Here is a 12687-nt window from a genome sequence, read left to right as displayed (position 1 = left end):
TCTCTTCCGTTTCTCAGCTTTTTCCCTCTTTTCTCTGCCTTCTAATGTCCTCAATTTTCTCCTATATCCTCTCTCTCTCTATTATGTGGTCACTCTCTCCCAAACCCATCTCTTGTGTCTCCTAGTTTGCACCCTCCCTGTACTGTCTCCTTTCTTTCTATTATTGATCTTGGTCCTCTAGTTTCTCCTTTTCTTTATGGTCATTCTCTCTTATACCCTTCTCCTGCACCTCCTAGTTTGCACCCTGTCTGTCCTTCCATTTTTTATCCTCATTTGCTTCTCTCTCTTCTCTGCCCTCTAACGCCATGTCTAAATTCCTCAATGTTCTCTTCTCCTCCCTCTCTCTCCTTTTTATTTGGTCACTTTCTCCCTTACATATTTCTTGTGTCTTCTGGTCTGCACCCCCCCCCTATATTGTTTCCTTCTTCCTAACATATTCAATATGTAAATCTCTTAGCCATAATGAGTTTTCCTTTAAGCAATGAGTGCCACAGTGTCTGATAATGTCACCAGCCGGTAGAGGGCATCAGTGGCATGATCTTCCAATTACAGCATAGCCAGAGTATGATCATAAACAATAAAGCTGTCACAAGGTCCCAGAGTATCCTGCAGAGTGTCCCAGATTTGGGCAGGTTCTCGTACTTTGCTCTATTTACAGTGAGATTTTTGACATCTTGACACATGAAGCAATCTCTTTAATTTGATATGAGCCGTCTTTATTTAACAAATAAATAATTTAGATGCTCTGTCCTTGCTGATTTATTGTTTAGCAGAAATTATTAAGACAGGTTCCGGAATGTCTGAATATAAAATTATGTTAAGGTTTGAGGAGAAACATAAGCCAACAGTGATTGAAAAAGCAAGGCAACCATTCATGAGTATTCGCCAAGTTCTTGAGAAGACCGCAAAGGCAGGCTGCTATCGTTTTTGACTGCTGACATCCTACTGGAAAGATGAGCCTCCCACTCTGTCTGTCACAGTTATATACTGTATTAACGTATGTTATAGCAGGATCTTTTAGCCTTATAGATGTATGTACCAATAGATTAATGGCTTGAGTTTCCCTAATAATACTTGGCTTCCAGGTAATTAATTGGGGATTTACAGTAAAAAAATAAAGTTTCTGATTGACAACATCCTAAACCCCAAAAACCCTTCAGACTCCTCCACATGGTCTTATATCAGTATCCATTAAGAAGCTTGGAGCCATCAGTGATCCTGAATAGATTTTAAGGTGATTGGGCACCAAAGTGACCAAAAATGTAGATATGTGACAGACCCAGCGGACTTTGCCCATATTTTTTGGTCCTTTCATTCAAACTGTTTGGGATGAACTCACATGTTTATTTTTAAGTTGACAACTACTCCAGTTCCAATGAGCATTGATATTTGTACATTGGGTTTGGTTCAACCGCCGGCTCTTACTATTCTTGAGAGTCCAGTTAACCAGTTGGGACTTCTCTTCTTTTAAGCAGTGAAAGCCATCGTTCTGAAATGGAAATCTCCAGTGGTCCCTACACTTGACTACTGGAAGCACTTGGTTAACTTGGCCATGTCACTCTATACATTTTTGCCCCAAGACATTTCTCAAGGTATGGGATAAATGGCTTAAAGGGGTTGTAAAGGTAAAAAATGTTTTCCCTAAATAGCTTCCTTTACCTTAGTGCAGTCCTCCTTCACTTACCTCATCCTTCGATTTTGCTTTTAAATGTCCTTATTTCTTCTGAGGAATCCTCACGTCCTGTTCTTCTGTCTGTAACTCCACACAGTAATGCAAGGCTTTCTCCCTGGTGTGGAGTGTCGTGCTCGCCCCCTCCCTTGAGGGGGAGGGGGCGAGCAGGAGAGTCAGGATGCCCACTAACACAAAGCTCCTTTCTCTATCTGCAACGGAGAGAGCGTCCTGACTCTCCTGCTCGCCCCCTCCCCTTCAAGGGAGGGGGCGAGCACAACACTCCACACCAGGGAGAAAGCCTTGCATTACTGTGTGGAGTTACAAACAGAAGAACAGCAAGAAATAAGGACATTTAAAAGCAAAATCAAAGGATGAGGTAAGTGAAGGAGGACTGCACTAAGGTATAGGAAGCTATTTAGGGAAAAAATATGTTTTACCTCTACAAACCCTTTAACTCCCCGTCCACAAATGCTGCCTTGGAAGACACCTCCCAGACTTGGCCATGAAAGGTTTGAGCAGTAGGTGGTCCCCCCTACAGAGGAGTTCTAGTATGGTGCAAGTTATTTCTGCTTCTCAAGTAGGCTTTTGTATATTGAGAGTTCGGTGCCATTAAATTCCTTTTTTTAGCTACTTTTGCATTTTTCCCCTATTTTAGACTGAGTGCTTACGGCAGTGTGGATTTGTGCTGTTGTTTTTGTAACGTTCTTTTGAAATTAAGCGAGTCAGGGTATGCCCAAGTGGCTCTGTTTTGTCTTTTTCTGCATTTTAAAATTAAATATAAAAATAATTTGGGGGAAAAAAGTAAATTATAAATGAAGGCAAACTTTTTGGGGGATTTTAATGGAGTGGTGAGGCTTGAGAACCCAGTCAGGTCTTTTATTGATTAAGAGGTAATGGTAGAGGGGTGCTGGGCACAGAGTTTCACAGGTTATCAAAATGTGGACAAATTCATTACTTGAACCGAACAGGCTTGTATTCAGCAGTTTAATATAAAGACAGGGATCCCTCAGGAGAGGACATTCACCAAAGTTGGGAAATCCAAGTGTAATAGGTCAAACAGAGCACCAACTGACCCCCACTGGAAGATTTCTTCTCTATTCCTATTTTCGTGGCAACACAAGATTTTCAATCTATTTTCGGTTTCATTCCTGGACATATTAGTGATCAGAACAATTATAGAGAGTGAATCTCCCTAATAAAGACACAGACAGCAATAAAGAACCTAAGTATACAGTAAGGCCTCGTCCACACGATAGGTTGACCAGAGGACAACGGTCTGATGGACCATTTTCATCGGTCAAAACCGATCGTGTGTGGGCCCCATAGGTTTTTTAACCATCGGTTAAAAAAAACGACAACTTGCTTTAAATTTAACCGATGGATTCCTAACCGATAGGTCAAAACCGATCGTTAGTAGGCACAACCATCGGTTAAAAATCCACGCATGCTCAGAATCAAGTCGACGCATGCTTGGAAGCATTGAACTTCGTTTTTTTTTCAGCACGTCGTTGTGTTTTACGTCACCGCATTCTGACACGATCGGTTATTTAACCGATGGTGTGTGGGAGCGACGGACCATCAGTCAGCTTCATCGGTTAAGCTATGACAACGGTCCTTCAGACCGTTCTCATCAGATGGACTGATCGTGTGTACGAGGCTTCACAGGTCAAAGGGACCGCCAAATGAAAAATCCATAGGAGTCCAAAATAGTTATTGTTCAACTGGTTAAAAAAAGCAGGGAAAAAGACTTCCAAAACACTCCAAAAATATTGTATATTTAAAATGAAGCTCCACTTTAACCCATGAACTGTAACCACATATAACATACTGTATGTCTTTACATTCGCCATATCTTTCTGTAGAAAAAACTACCACTGGGGATCAATGGTTTTGGGTCCATGACACCATCTCCAGACTAATTAGTCCTGGTTCTATTGGGAGGGGAAGAACCCAGAATGGAGCTGGTTAAGATTCTATATAGAACTTCTGAATGTCATATCCTCGCTCTCAAACAGCCATTAAAAACTCCCAAAACAGATATGCGAACTAATAAAAGCGAACGGTTTAATGAACTCAGACAAAAACATTAAAATGTAAATTCGGTGGAAGCTTGGGTAACCTGGGTGCCGTTTTTAATATCCCACCATTTCAATGCGCCGTGCTTTTATTTGAAGATGAAAGCTTTCACCTTTTCGTTGGAGAGTGGGAAACCGCCACTCGCATCTGCTAGGCAAAACAGCCCTAGAAACTTTTTTATTGATTGATTTTGCTATAACTTTGATGTTAAAATTGGATTGCTCTTGATTTTCGCAGAGCCATAGAAAAGACTGCCTTAGGCTCATTAAGCAAATACCCCAAAAATCATTCTGAAACAAAACAAAATGATGGCACTTAATATTACTCTTGTTGCAAGGTAAAATCCACCTTGGGGACCGCATGAAATTGCAGTTTGGATACCTGTGTTTGACTAGAAATCAAATATTACGTATTTAGTAGGAGCTCTGAGGCGACGCCAAGGCAATAATCTTTGAAAAATATCCTTCACAAGAGAACCATTTAAACCTCAAAGTACTTTCTCTTTTATGGCCGAAAAACAATTATATCTGTAGTTAGAGCACAAAATGGCAAAGAAATTAAATGTATCTGCTATAGATGCAAACTTTATTAGATCAGATGGTTATAACCTCAGCGTGTTATTGAGCGAGCTGATCAAACATCAGCGGGTCAGTGAGAGGTCTTTCACGCAGGGCAGCCCAGCTGAGACCATTTTGTTTTTCAGAATTCCTATCGGGAACCCTAAAGGATCAAGGGGTAAGGGTTTCAATATAGCAAATGTCAACGAAAGAATATTTAGTAAAATATAATTTTATAAACAGATAGATAGATAGATAGATAGACAGACAGACAGACAGACAGACAGACAGACAGACAGACAGACAGACAGACAGATAGATAGATAGATAGATAGATAGATAGATAGATAGATAGATAGATAGATAGATAGATAGGGAATGTTCTAAAATTAAACATAGTAATTTTGCTATGAGGGGCAGCACAGTGGTGCAGTGAGTAGCACTTTCGTCTAGCAGCAAAAGGTTCGCTGGTTCGAATCCCAACCACGACACCATCTGCCTGGAGTTTGCATGTTCTCCCTGTGTCTGCGTGGGTTTCCTCCGGGTAATCCGGTTTCCTCCCACACTCCAAAGACATGCTGGTAGGTAAATTGGATCTCGTCCAAATTGGCCCAGTATATATGTGTGTATGACTGTGTGTCCCTAGAGTGTCATGATCCTACGGGGTGAAAATGACCGCACCAGCCAAGCAGATACTGGCTGGAAAAAGCGCCCAGAGGCGATTCAGTTCGCATGCGTTGCGCTATACAAGTCATTCATTCATTATGAGATTCATTTATAGACTAGTGCTGGAAGCCTGAAGCCTCGTACACACGACCGAGGAACTCGACGGGCGAAACACATCGTTTTCCTCGTCGAGTTCCTTGTCAGGCTGTCGAGGAACTCGACAAGGCAAGTTTCTCCATTCCCGTCGAGGAAATAGAGAACTTGCTCTCTTTTTGGCTCGTCGAGTTTCTCGACAGTTTCCTCAACGAAAATGTACACACGACCGGTTTCCTCGGCAAAAAATATCTCCCAGCAAGTTTCTTGCTGGTTTTTGCCAAGAAACTCGGTCGTGTGTATGAGGCTTCAGAGTTCAGAACTACTGCTCCCTCAGTGTTAATGTCAAATAGGGTTCTTTCATGAAAAAACCCCCATAATGCTTCTGGTAGTCACAAATCTTTGGCCTAGGCTTTAGGACACATGAGCAAGCTCAACATCAGCAAACATTTTATTTGTGGCAATAATGACCTTTATTTGTACTCCAAATAATGACCTAATTTGGTTATGTTGACATCTGCCACCTGACGCATACCGCGTGTGAATTATAACAATACATGTACTTAAAAAATAAATAAAAAAAAAAGATAAAAAGTAATGCACAACTGAGAAAAATCCTGGCAGATACAAAAACATAACTAGGCAAGCATATTGAATTTTTGAATGTTCGCTCATTTTTACTTGGAATATAAACTCCTTATAAACAAATGTTTTGGGTTTTTTTTGTGTTTTTTTTTTCAGGGACCGCATGTTGGGAATCAACATAGGTGATGTGACTCGGTTAGTTCAGAATGATTCTCACATCTCAGCGGTGGCAGAGCGTGGCAGAGCGGGCTGATATTGCACAGGAAGCACGGCACAGTTGGGTTCCAGGAGAAAGTAACAGATGGTCTGTAATTGCAGAGGCAGTATGTGACGGAGCACATTCTCAATCCTCTTGTCTCGCTCGGACAAGGCCAGATAATCTGCCAATGCTTTGAGAGAGGACAGAATGAAACAGGATTGATCTGTTCTTCTAGCCAGGAAGCACTTAGCAGCGTTTGCCTTTTTGCGGCCTCAAGCTTATTGCCAGTAGAACCAGCCTTGTTTCTCTACAACGCAGGAAAGTGATCGGAACATGCCGCTGGGGCTTATACCGCCACCTGTGCACTCTGGATACTGGAACCGCAGGGTTTGGGCTAATGTGCATATCATTCTGTGAGCTACACTGTGCATGTGGGTAGGTACAGCATGGTAATGGGCAGTAAAAAATTGGAGTCCAGGTGCAAAAACAGGAATATATTATAACAGAAGTCCAGCAATGCACAACAGGTCCAGTGGGAACACGAACCCGACCGGGAGCACTCACAGGATGTACCAGCGATCTGCCAGTATATGAACATCTCAGGGAAGCTGACAGCGTCTGTCTCGAGGAGCATAATGCAGCCAAGGATGTAGTGTCCCTGCACTTTCCACACTCCTCCCAAACCTTTCTCTAGTGCTAAACACAGTCCCTAACAGACAGGCCACTTGCAAAATGAGCACAAAACCTGGGAGTCAGGTACCTCAATAGACTCTGCCTGACCCAAGATGGCCATCAAAGTCACATGGGGTGCCAGCATCCAATAAGATGCTGCCTTCCTGTGACCAAGGGGATTATAGAGGAACTAGTTTCCTCTGGACTTCCTCCTCTGCCTGCATTGCTGCTGCAGACTAGTGCCACCTGCAGTGGAGAAAATAGACTGCACCTGCCTACACAATTAACTAACAATTCACCGTAAGAGGCCAGATTCTGCCAATGCACCAATTTTTGTCTCAAGAATAATTATAATACCTATGGTTGGTTTTCCGTTTAGTAGTCCTGCATAAGACTACCAGCTGTCATTTTGTTGTAGCCTTTGCTCTAAGGGCCATATCATACTAATAATCCCTCCACTATACAGACAGAGAAACATGCAACTGAACAGATCTCTGCTTGGTTACATGCTTTGAAAGGGCCGGGGAGATACTGGAGTCTATTAGACACCCAATGTTTCCTTAAAGCCTGCGGGAGTCACGCTTGTAATTGTCAGCCTTGCAATGCCTCATGGGACTTGTAGTTTTGCAACTGCTGGAGGCCCCTGCCTTAAAGAGTACCAAATCTCCTGCCTAATACTATCACATGAGCCTTTGTTATCCCTTGTGACAGCAATAAAGTTAAATAAAATAAACAAATAAATACATTAGAAAAATATATATATATATAATAAAATATATTAAAAAAAACACATGTAAGGTATTGCCGCAAATTTCGGAGTGAGAGCAATAATTCTAGGACCAAAGTTAACTCAAAACTGATGAGCTGTAAAGGCTTCCGAGCATGCTTCGAATTTTCCAAGCATGGGAAGAATTTTGCGCATTGTAATTGCTACAGACAATATGATTGTTTTCCATCTGAAAATTTGAGAACCAGCTCTCAATCTTTTGTTGGCAGAAATTCCGACAGCAAAAGTCTGATGGAGCATACACACGGTCGGAATTTCCGTTCAAAAGCTCACATCGGACTTTTGCTGTCGGAATTTTCGATCGTGTGTACGGGGCATAACCCCTGTTTTGTGCATCACTAGGTGTGACAATCCTGTTCTTAGGAAGAATTCCTGGCAAATTAAGAGCAAGCTACATTTTGCAAGAACAAGACAATTGCAAAGGCATCTTCTCACGGGATCTCTCATGCTCTGCATTCCTCAGGACTTAGCTAGAAGAAGTGTGATGTCATCCTCGTGCGTTGTAAATGTTATCAGGGGCTGTTTAACAAAATGTAATTTTTTTCAAAAATGTTTTAAAATGGTCCTTTTGGAGTGTAGAAGTCGTTGTTCTGCCAAGTGCATCTAGTTTTCCTTTCTTCTCCTTGAGCACTCTGTTGTGAACATCCGCACAATAACACCTTCGAAAACGAAAGCTTTTAAAAGGCCAATTTTCGCCTCTCCATCCTCCAGACGCCGCTCGCGCTCGAGTTTAGGTTTAAAATGATGAGTGATTTTTGAGTGATTGATTAGGGTCAAAATAAGTGTCACTGGTAGAGGAATAATGGGTCAGTCACTTCATTTCAACCTCTTATTCAAATTTCGCTATGGCTGACTGCCTTCCTATTTATGATAAATGTCAAGTGGATGTAGCGGGGCCTACAGAATCCGCCTGTCTCTCATGGGCCATGCTTCCTCTCCCTGAGCATTGTACTCGGCTCAATGCTGTATTATGCTTGTAAAACGCAGTATTTTCACCACTTTTATTAGCGCCGAAACACTTACAGCATCCTATTAAATTTGTCGGGTTTTGTCCGGACAGAGGGATCAGGTGTTGTCAATAGGAATTCTATTAGGATTAAGTATTTTACAAACTGGGTAAACCCTCCATACACCCAGTGAAGTGAACAGCCTCAGATGATACACTGAGATGAAAAAAATCTCCCTACATAAGTTTTACATGTATATCTGCTGTATTCATCTTTATATACTGTTTAGAAAGTTTAGATCATGTTAGGAGATTTTCTCTTCCTGTTTAAGGGCCCTTTCACACGTGTGGCCCATATGTCAGTTTTTTCATCCATCCATTTATGGATGAAAAAGGAACATACATGTATTCCTATGGGATATCGGGTGTTAGCGGATGAACATCCGCTGACACACGATTTCATTGGTGTCCGCTATGCTCCCATTCTGCAGACGGTGGAAAATCCTATTTTTCCATCCGTCTGCCGATCGGGTGAACACCGACAGACGGTCCGTGTTCATCCGATCCCCCCATAGGGGAGAGCGGAGATCTGACAGGGCGGTCCCTGCACAGTGTGCTGGGACCGCATGTCATCTGCCAGCTCAGTGGGGATCAACGGAGCGATCCCCGCTGAGCAAGCGGATAAGAAAGGTACGGATCCTCACGGGATCTGTACGTCTGAAAGGGGCCTTACACAGAGAGTGATGTCTGGGCATACAGTCAAGATAGCTAACATTGCTGAATGGAGGAAAGGCACATACCCCCTCTCATCATAGGCTGAGACTCTCAGAGGTGTTTTGTTACAGGGCCAGCTCCCTGCTTATCTATTTATAGCAACCTCTCCGGACGGAAATGTCAGGCTGCTTTTATCTGATGTGTCCGAGAATTTGTCAGGAGTTATCAAGCTGATAACAAAGGAACAGGTCAGGAGAGAGCTATAGGACTCTTTGAAGAGAGATAACAAAACACTGCAGATATATGTGCATTTTATCACCACCCTGACACTGCCCTGCCACACTGTGAAAGCATTCATTGATTTTAATAGAAATAGGTTTTTGTGAGCTTTTCAGGTGCTTTTTTTTAATGTGAAAGCACCTCAGTGTGAAAGGGTTTTAACTGAACAAGCCAAAGTTCAAAGCTGATTGGTTACTATCCACAGCTGCACCAGATTCTATGTGCACCAGTTTTAGTAAATCTCCCACAAGGTTTCTTTTTCAAAAACACATCTGCAATGCACCTTTTGCGCCCACAAAACCAGCAGCTGCAGTAGGGAAATTCAGAATTTTGCAAAAGTTAAGAATGAAGTGATCTAACAGTACATCCCACAATGTCATTTACACCTTACTGGGAAGCACTCCGCATCAGATTGTATTATGTACTGAGGGCACCCAGGTGGGAAGTTGCATAGTCCACTGCTTTTGATGGCGGTTTCTTGGGTTGCTCATTAGCTGCTGGTGCATGACAAACACAACGTGAGCATTTCCTATACATCTTAAAGGCGAAGTTCACTTTTTCGCAATAAATGAAAAGGTGAACTAACTCCAAATATCCTGGCCACCCTTCAAGACCCCGTTGCACACAGGAGCCGTGAGGCCCAGTGCTGCTGGTGTAGCAGTCCATACACCATACACTGGAATACACAGCCATGGAGTGAGTATCCACCATAATGCTCACAATGACAAGTGCTTCTTGGGCGGCGCAGCAATGTGACCGTGTTGACCAATGAGAAGAACTTCTTTCTTTTTGGTTCGCCTTACCAGAAGAAGAAGAAGTCTCAGATGCTCTTCTCCTTGGTCACCTGGCTGAGCTGATCAAAGAGCACTTGCCATTGTGAGCATTATAATGGATACTCACTCGTTAGTTCATCTCATTCTTTCATATTTCGTGGAAAAGTGGACTTAGGCCCCGTACACACTACCGAGTTTCTCGGCAGAATTCAGCCAGAAACTCAGTTGGAGCTGAATTCTGCCGAGAAAACCGGCCGTGTGTACACTTTCGGCCGAGGAAGCCGACGAGGACCTCGGCGAGGAAATAGAGAACATGTTCTCTATTTCCTCGTTGTTCAATGGGAAATTTTGGCTCGCCGAGATCCTCGGCGGCTTCACAAGGAACTCGACGGGCAAAACGATGTGTTTTGCCCGTCGAGTTCCTCGGACGTGTGTACGGGGCCTAACCCTTTAAATGAGGAAACCACACATAATCAATGTTATTGGTATTAGGTTAGTGCATTGCAAATAATATAATATTGTTTTTACAGCACTTACCCTGGAGTTCACCACTTCTAAGGAGACATTCTGAGGCATGGCACTTGGCACTAGAGAAGAAAAGATGGAAACTTAATTTCATCAACTCCTTTACTATAAGACTATGTTGCATTTTTCAATAATTTTGTAAAGCAATCAGCAATGGATCAATATGTAAATGTATATATATATATATATATATATATATATATATATATATATATATATATATATATATATTTATTTCCACATTATATTACAATGATTTATAGCCTAACCCTACCGTGTTTCCCCGAAAATAAGACCTACTGTGATTTTACACAGAATGGCTACAATATAAGCCCTCCCCCGAAAATAAGCCCTAGTTTAGGCTTGGTTCACACTGGGGTGACTTGTCAGGCGACTCAAGTCACTCCGACTTAGAAAAAGGCTCCTTCACTACTTGGGGGCGACTTTCGATCAGCTTGCATTGACTTCTATTAAATAAGTCATTTGCAAGCCACGCTGAAGTCGCGCTGTGTGGGGCGGCTTCAGAGTTGGGCGACTTTCAATCGAGTTAAAGAGATTATACAATCCTATAATCCAACACACAATCCAAAGACAGCCTTGGTACATCAGGGACAAGACTGGTGGAACCATTAATTCTAGTAAGTTGACCATCAATATTAACATGGATTGTCCAGCATAATAATTGGGAAATATGGATCATGCAGCTCATGTCAATGACCTCTGGTGATGGCAGCAGTAGATGAAAGGAAAGCCTTGCAGACGATCCAAGCCTTCATCATTCGATTCAAAACCAAGAGTTCAGCTTTCAGATTCTGTTTTTAAACAATATTTTATGTCAACCTTATAATGGACAGAAACGATGCAGAAAGAAAAGAATGTGTATTGCTTGCTGAAAACATAAAATCTGACAGGTCTGTAATTAAACCTGACTTCAACTTTGATCTTTTACTGACAGCCCGCTAAGCAATCACAAAGCAAGCTTTGTGCCGTGACGCTTGTCAGTTTGCGCGCACGCACCTCCGTGTGAAACCAAAACCGCCTGAAAGAGTTTCTTTAAGAAAATCCATTCAGCTTGCAGTGGGGAATAAAGCTGCATGTGTCAATGTATAGAAAAGGCAGTGAAAGAAGTTTTTTTTTTTTTTCTCTGCTGAATGAAAGAATGACTTGAAATAGACCATTGTTTTAGCTGTTTCTTTTATTCATATTTGAGCTGTTGCTGTACACTGATCTCTATAGAACTCCTCATGTACTATTTTTTTTAGAAGAGTGCCTGTTTTCTTATAGCTGAACTCCAGGCAAATAGCTAAATATGAAGCTGAAACAGAGATGAGCCGATTGGTTTCTGAAAGCAAGAACGTGGTTTGCTCAGGGCTGAGTATGCTGGCTTTATGCCCAGCGCACAACATGACTACCAGTAAGTTAGATGTACAGCAGAATAATCTGGTGTCAGAATTGCTAACTGTATATGTAACCCATAGGGAATGGAAGGTACGGGAGGAGAAAGAAAAAAAAAGAACGTAAGAAAGAAAGAAAGAAAGAAAGAAAGAAAGAAAGAAAGAAAGAAAGAAAGAAAGAAAAGAATGACAGAAAGACAGAAAAGAGGAGAGGGCAGCAAAAGGAAAGTAAAGGCAAAGGAAAGATGAGAAAAGAAAATGTAAGAAAGGGATAAAATGTGCTGAAAGTAATGAGAAAGGGAAGAAAAAACAGTAAAGGAAAGGAATGGAAAAATGAAAACAGAAAATGTAAAAGGAAGGGAAAAGAATAGGTAAAGGAGTGGGGGGAAAAAAGAAAATAAAAAAAGAAAAGCACATGGAAAGGAAAAATAAATGAAAAAGGAAAAGGGAAGGAAAAAGAAAGGGAGAAGGAAAGGAAAAAGAAAGGGAGAAGGAACGAAAAGTAAAGAGGAAAGGAAAGGAAAGTAAAGAGGAAAGGAAAAAGAATGGGAGAAGGAAAGGAAATGAAAAAAAGAAAAGGAAAAGGAAAGGGAAAAGGAAATGAAAGGAAAAAGAAATGGAGAAGGAAAGGAAAAAAAAGGAAAAGGAAAGGGAGAAGGAAATTAAAGGAAAAAGAAATGGAGAAGGAAAGGAAAGGAAAAAAGGAAAGGGAGAAGGAAAGAAATGGAGAAGGAAAGGAAAGGAAAGGG

The 12687-nt window shown here is 41.8% G+C and overlaps 1 protein-coding gene across 1 annotated transcript in view; it reads right to left on the bottom strand.

Moving 5' to 3' along the window:
- The window catches only part of DCC (DCC netrin 1 receptor), an 833538-nt gene that overhangs the window by 166979 nt on the left and 653872 nt on the right, over positions 1-12687 (bottom strand). The window contains exon 12 of the mRNA XM_040337108.1: positions 10557-10606. Coding sequence (XP_040193042.1) covers positions 10557-10606 — 50 coding nt within the window. The remainder of the gene's footprint in view (positions 1-10556; positions 10607-12687) is intronic.

The sequence above is a fragment of the Rana temporaria genome, chromosome 1, assembly GCF_905171775.1.
Source record: "Rana temporaria chromosome 1, aRanTem1.1, whole genome shotgun sequence".
Taxonomy (NCBI): Eukaryota; Metazoa; Chordata; class Amphibia; order Anura; family Ranidae; genus Rana; species Rana temporaria.
This window is presented reverse-complemented; position numbering and strand designations above follow the sequence as displayed.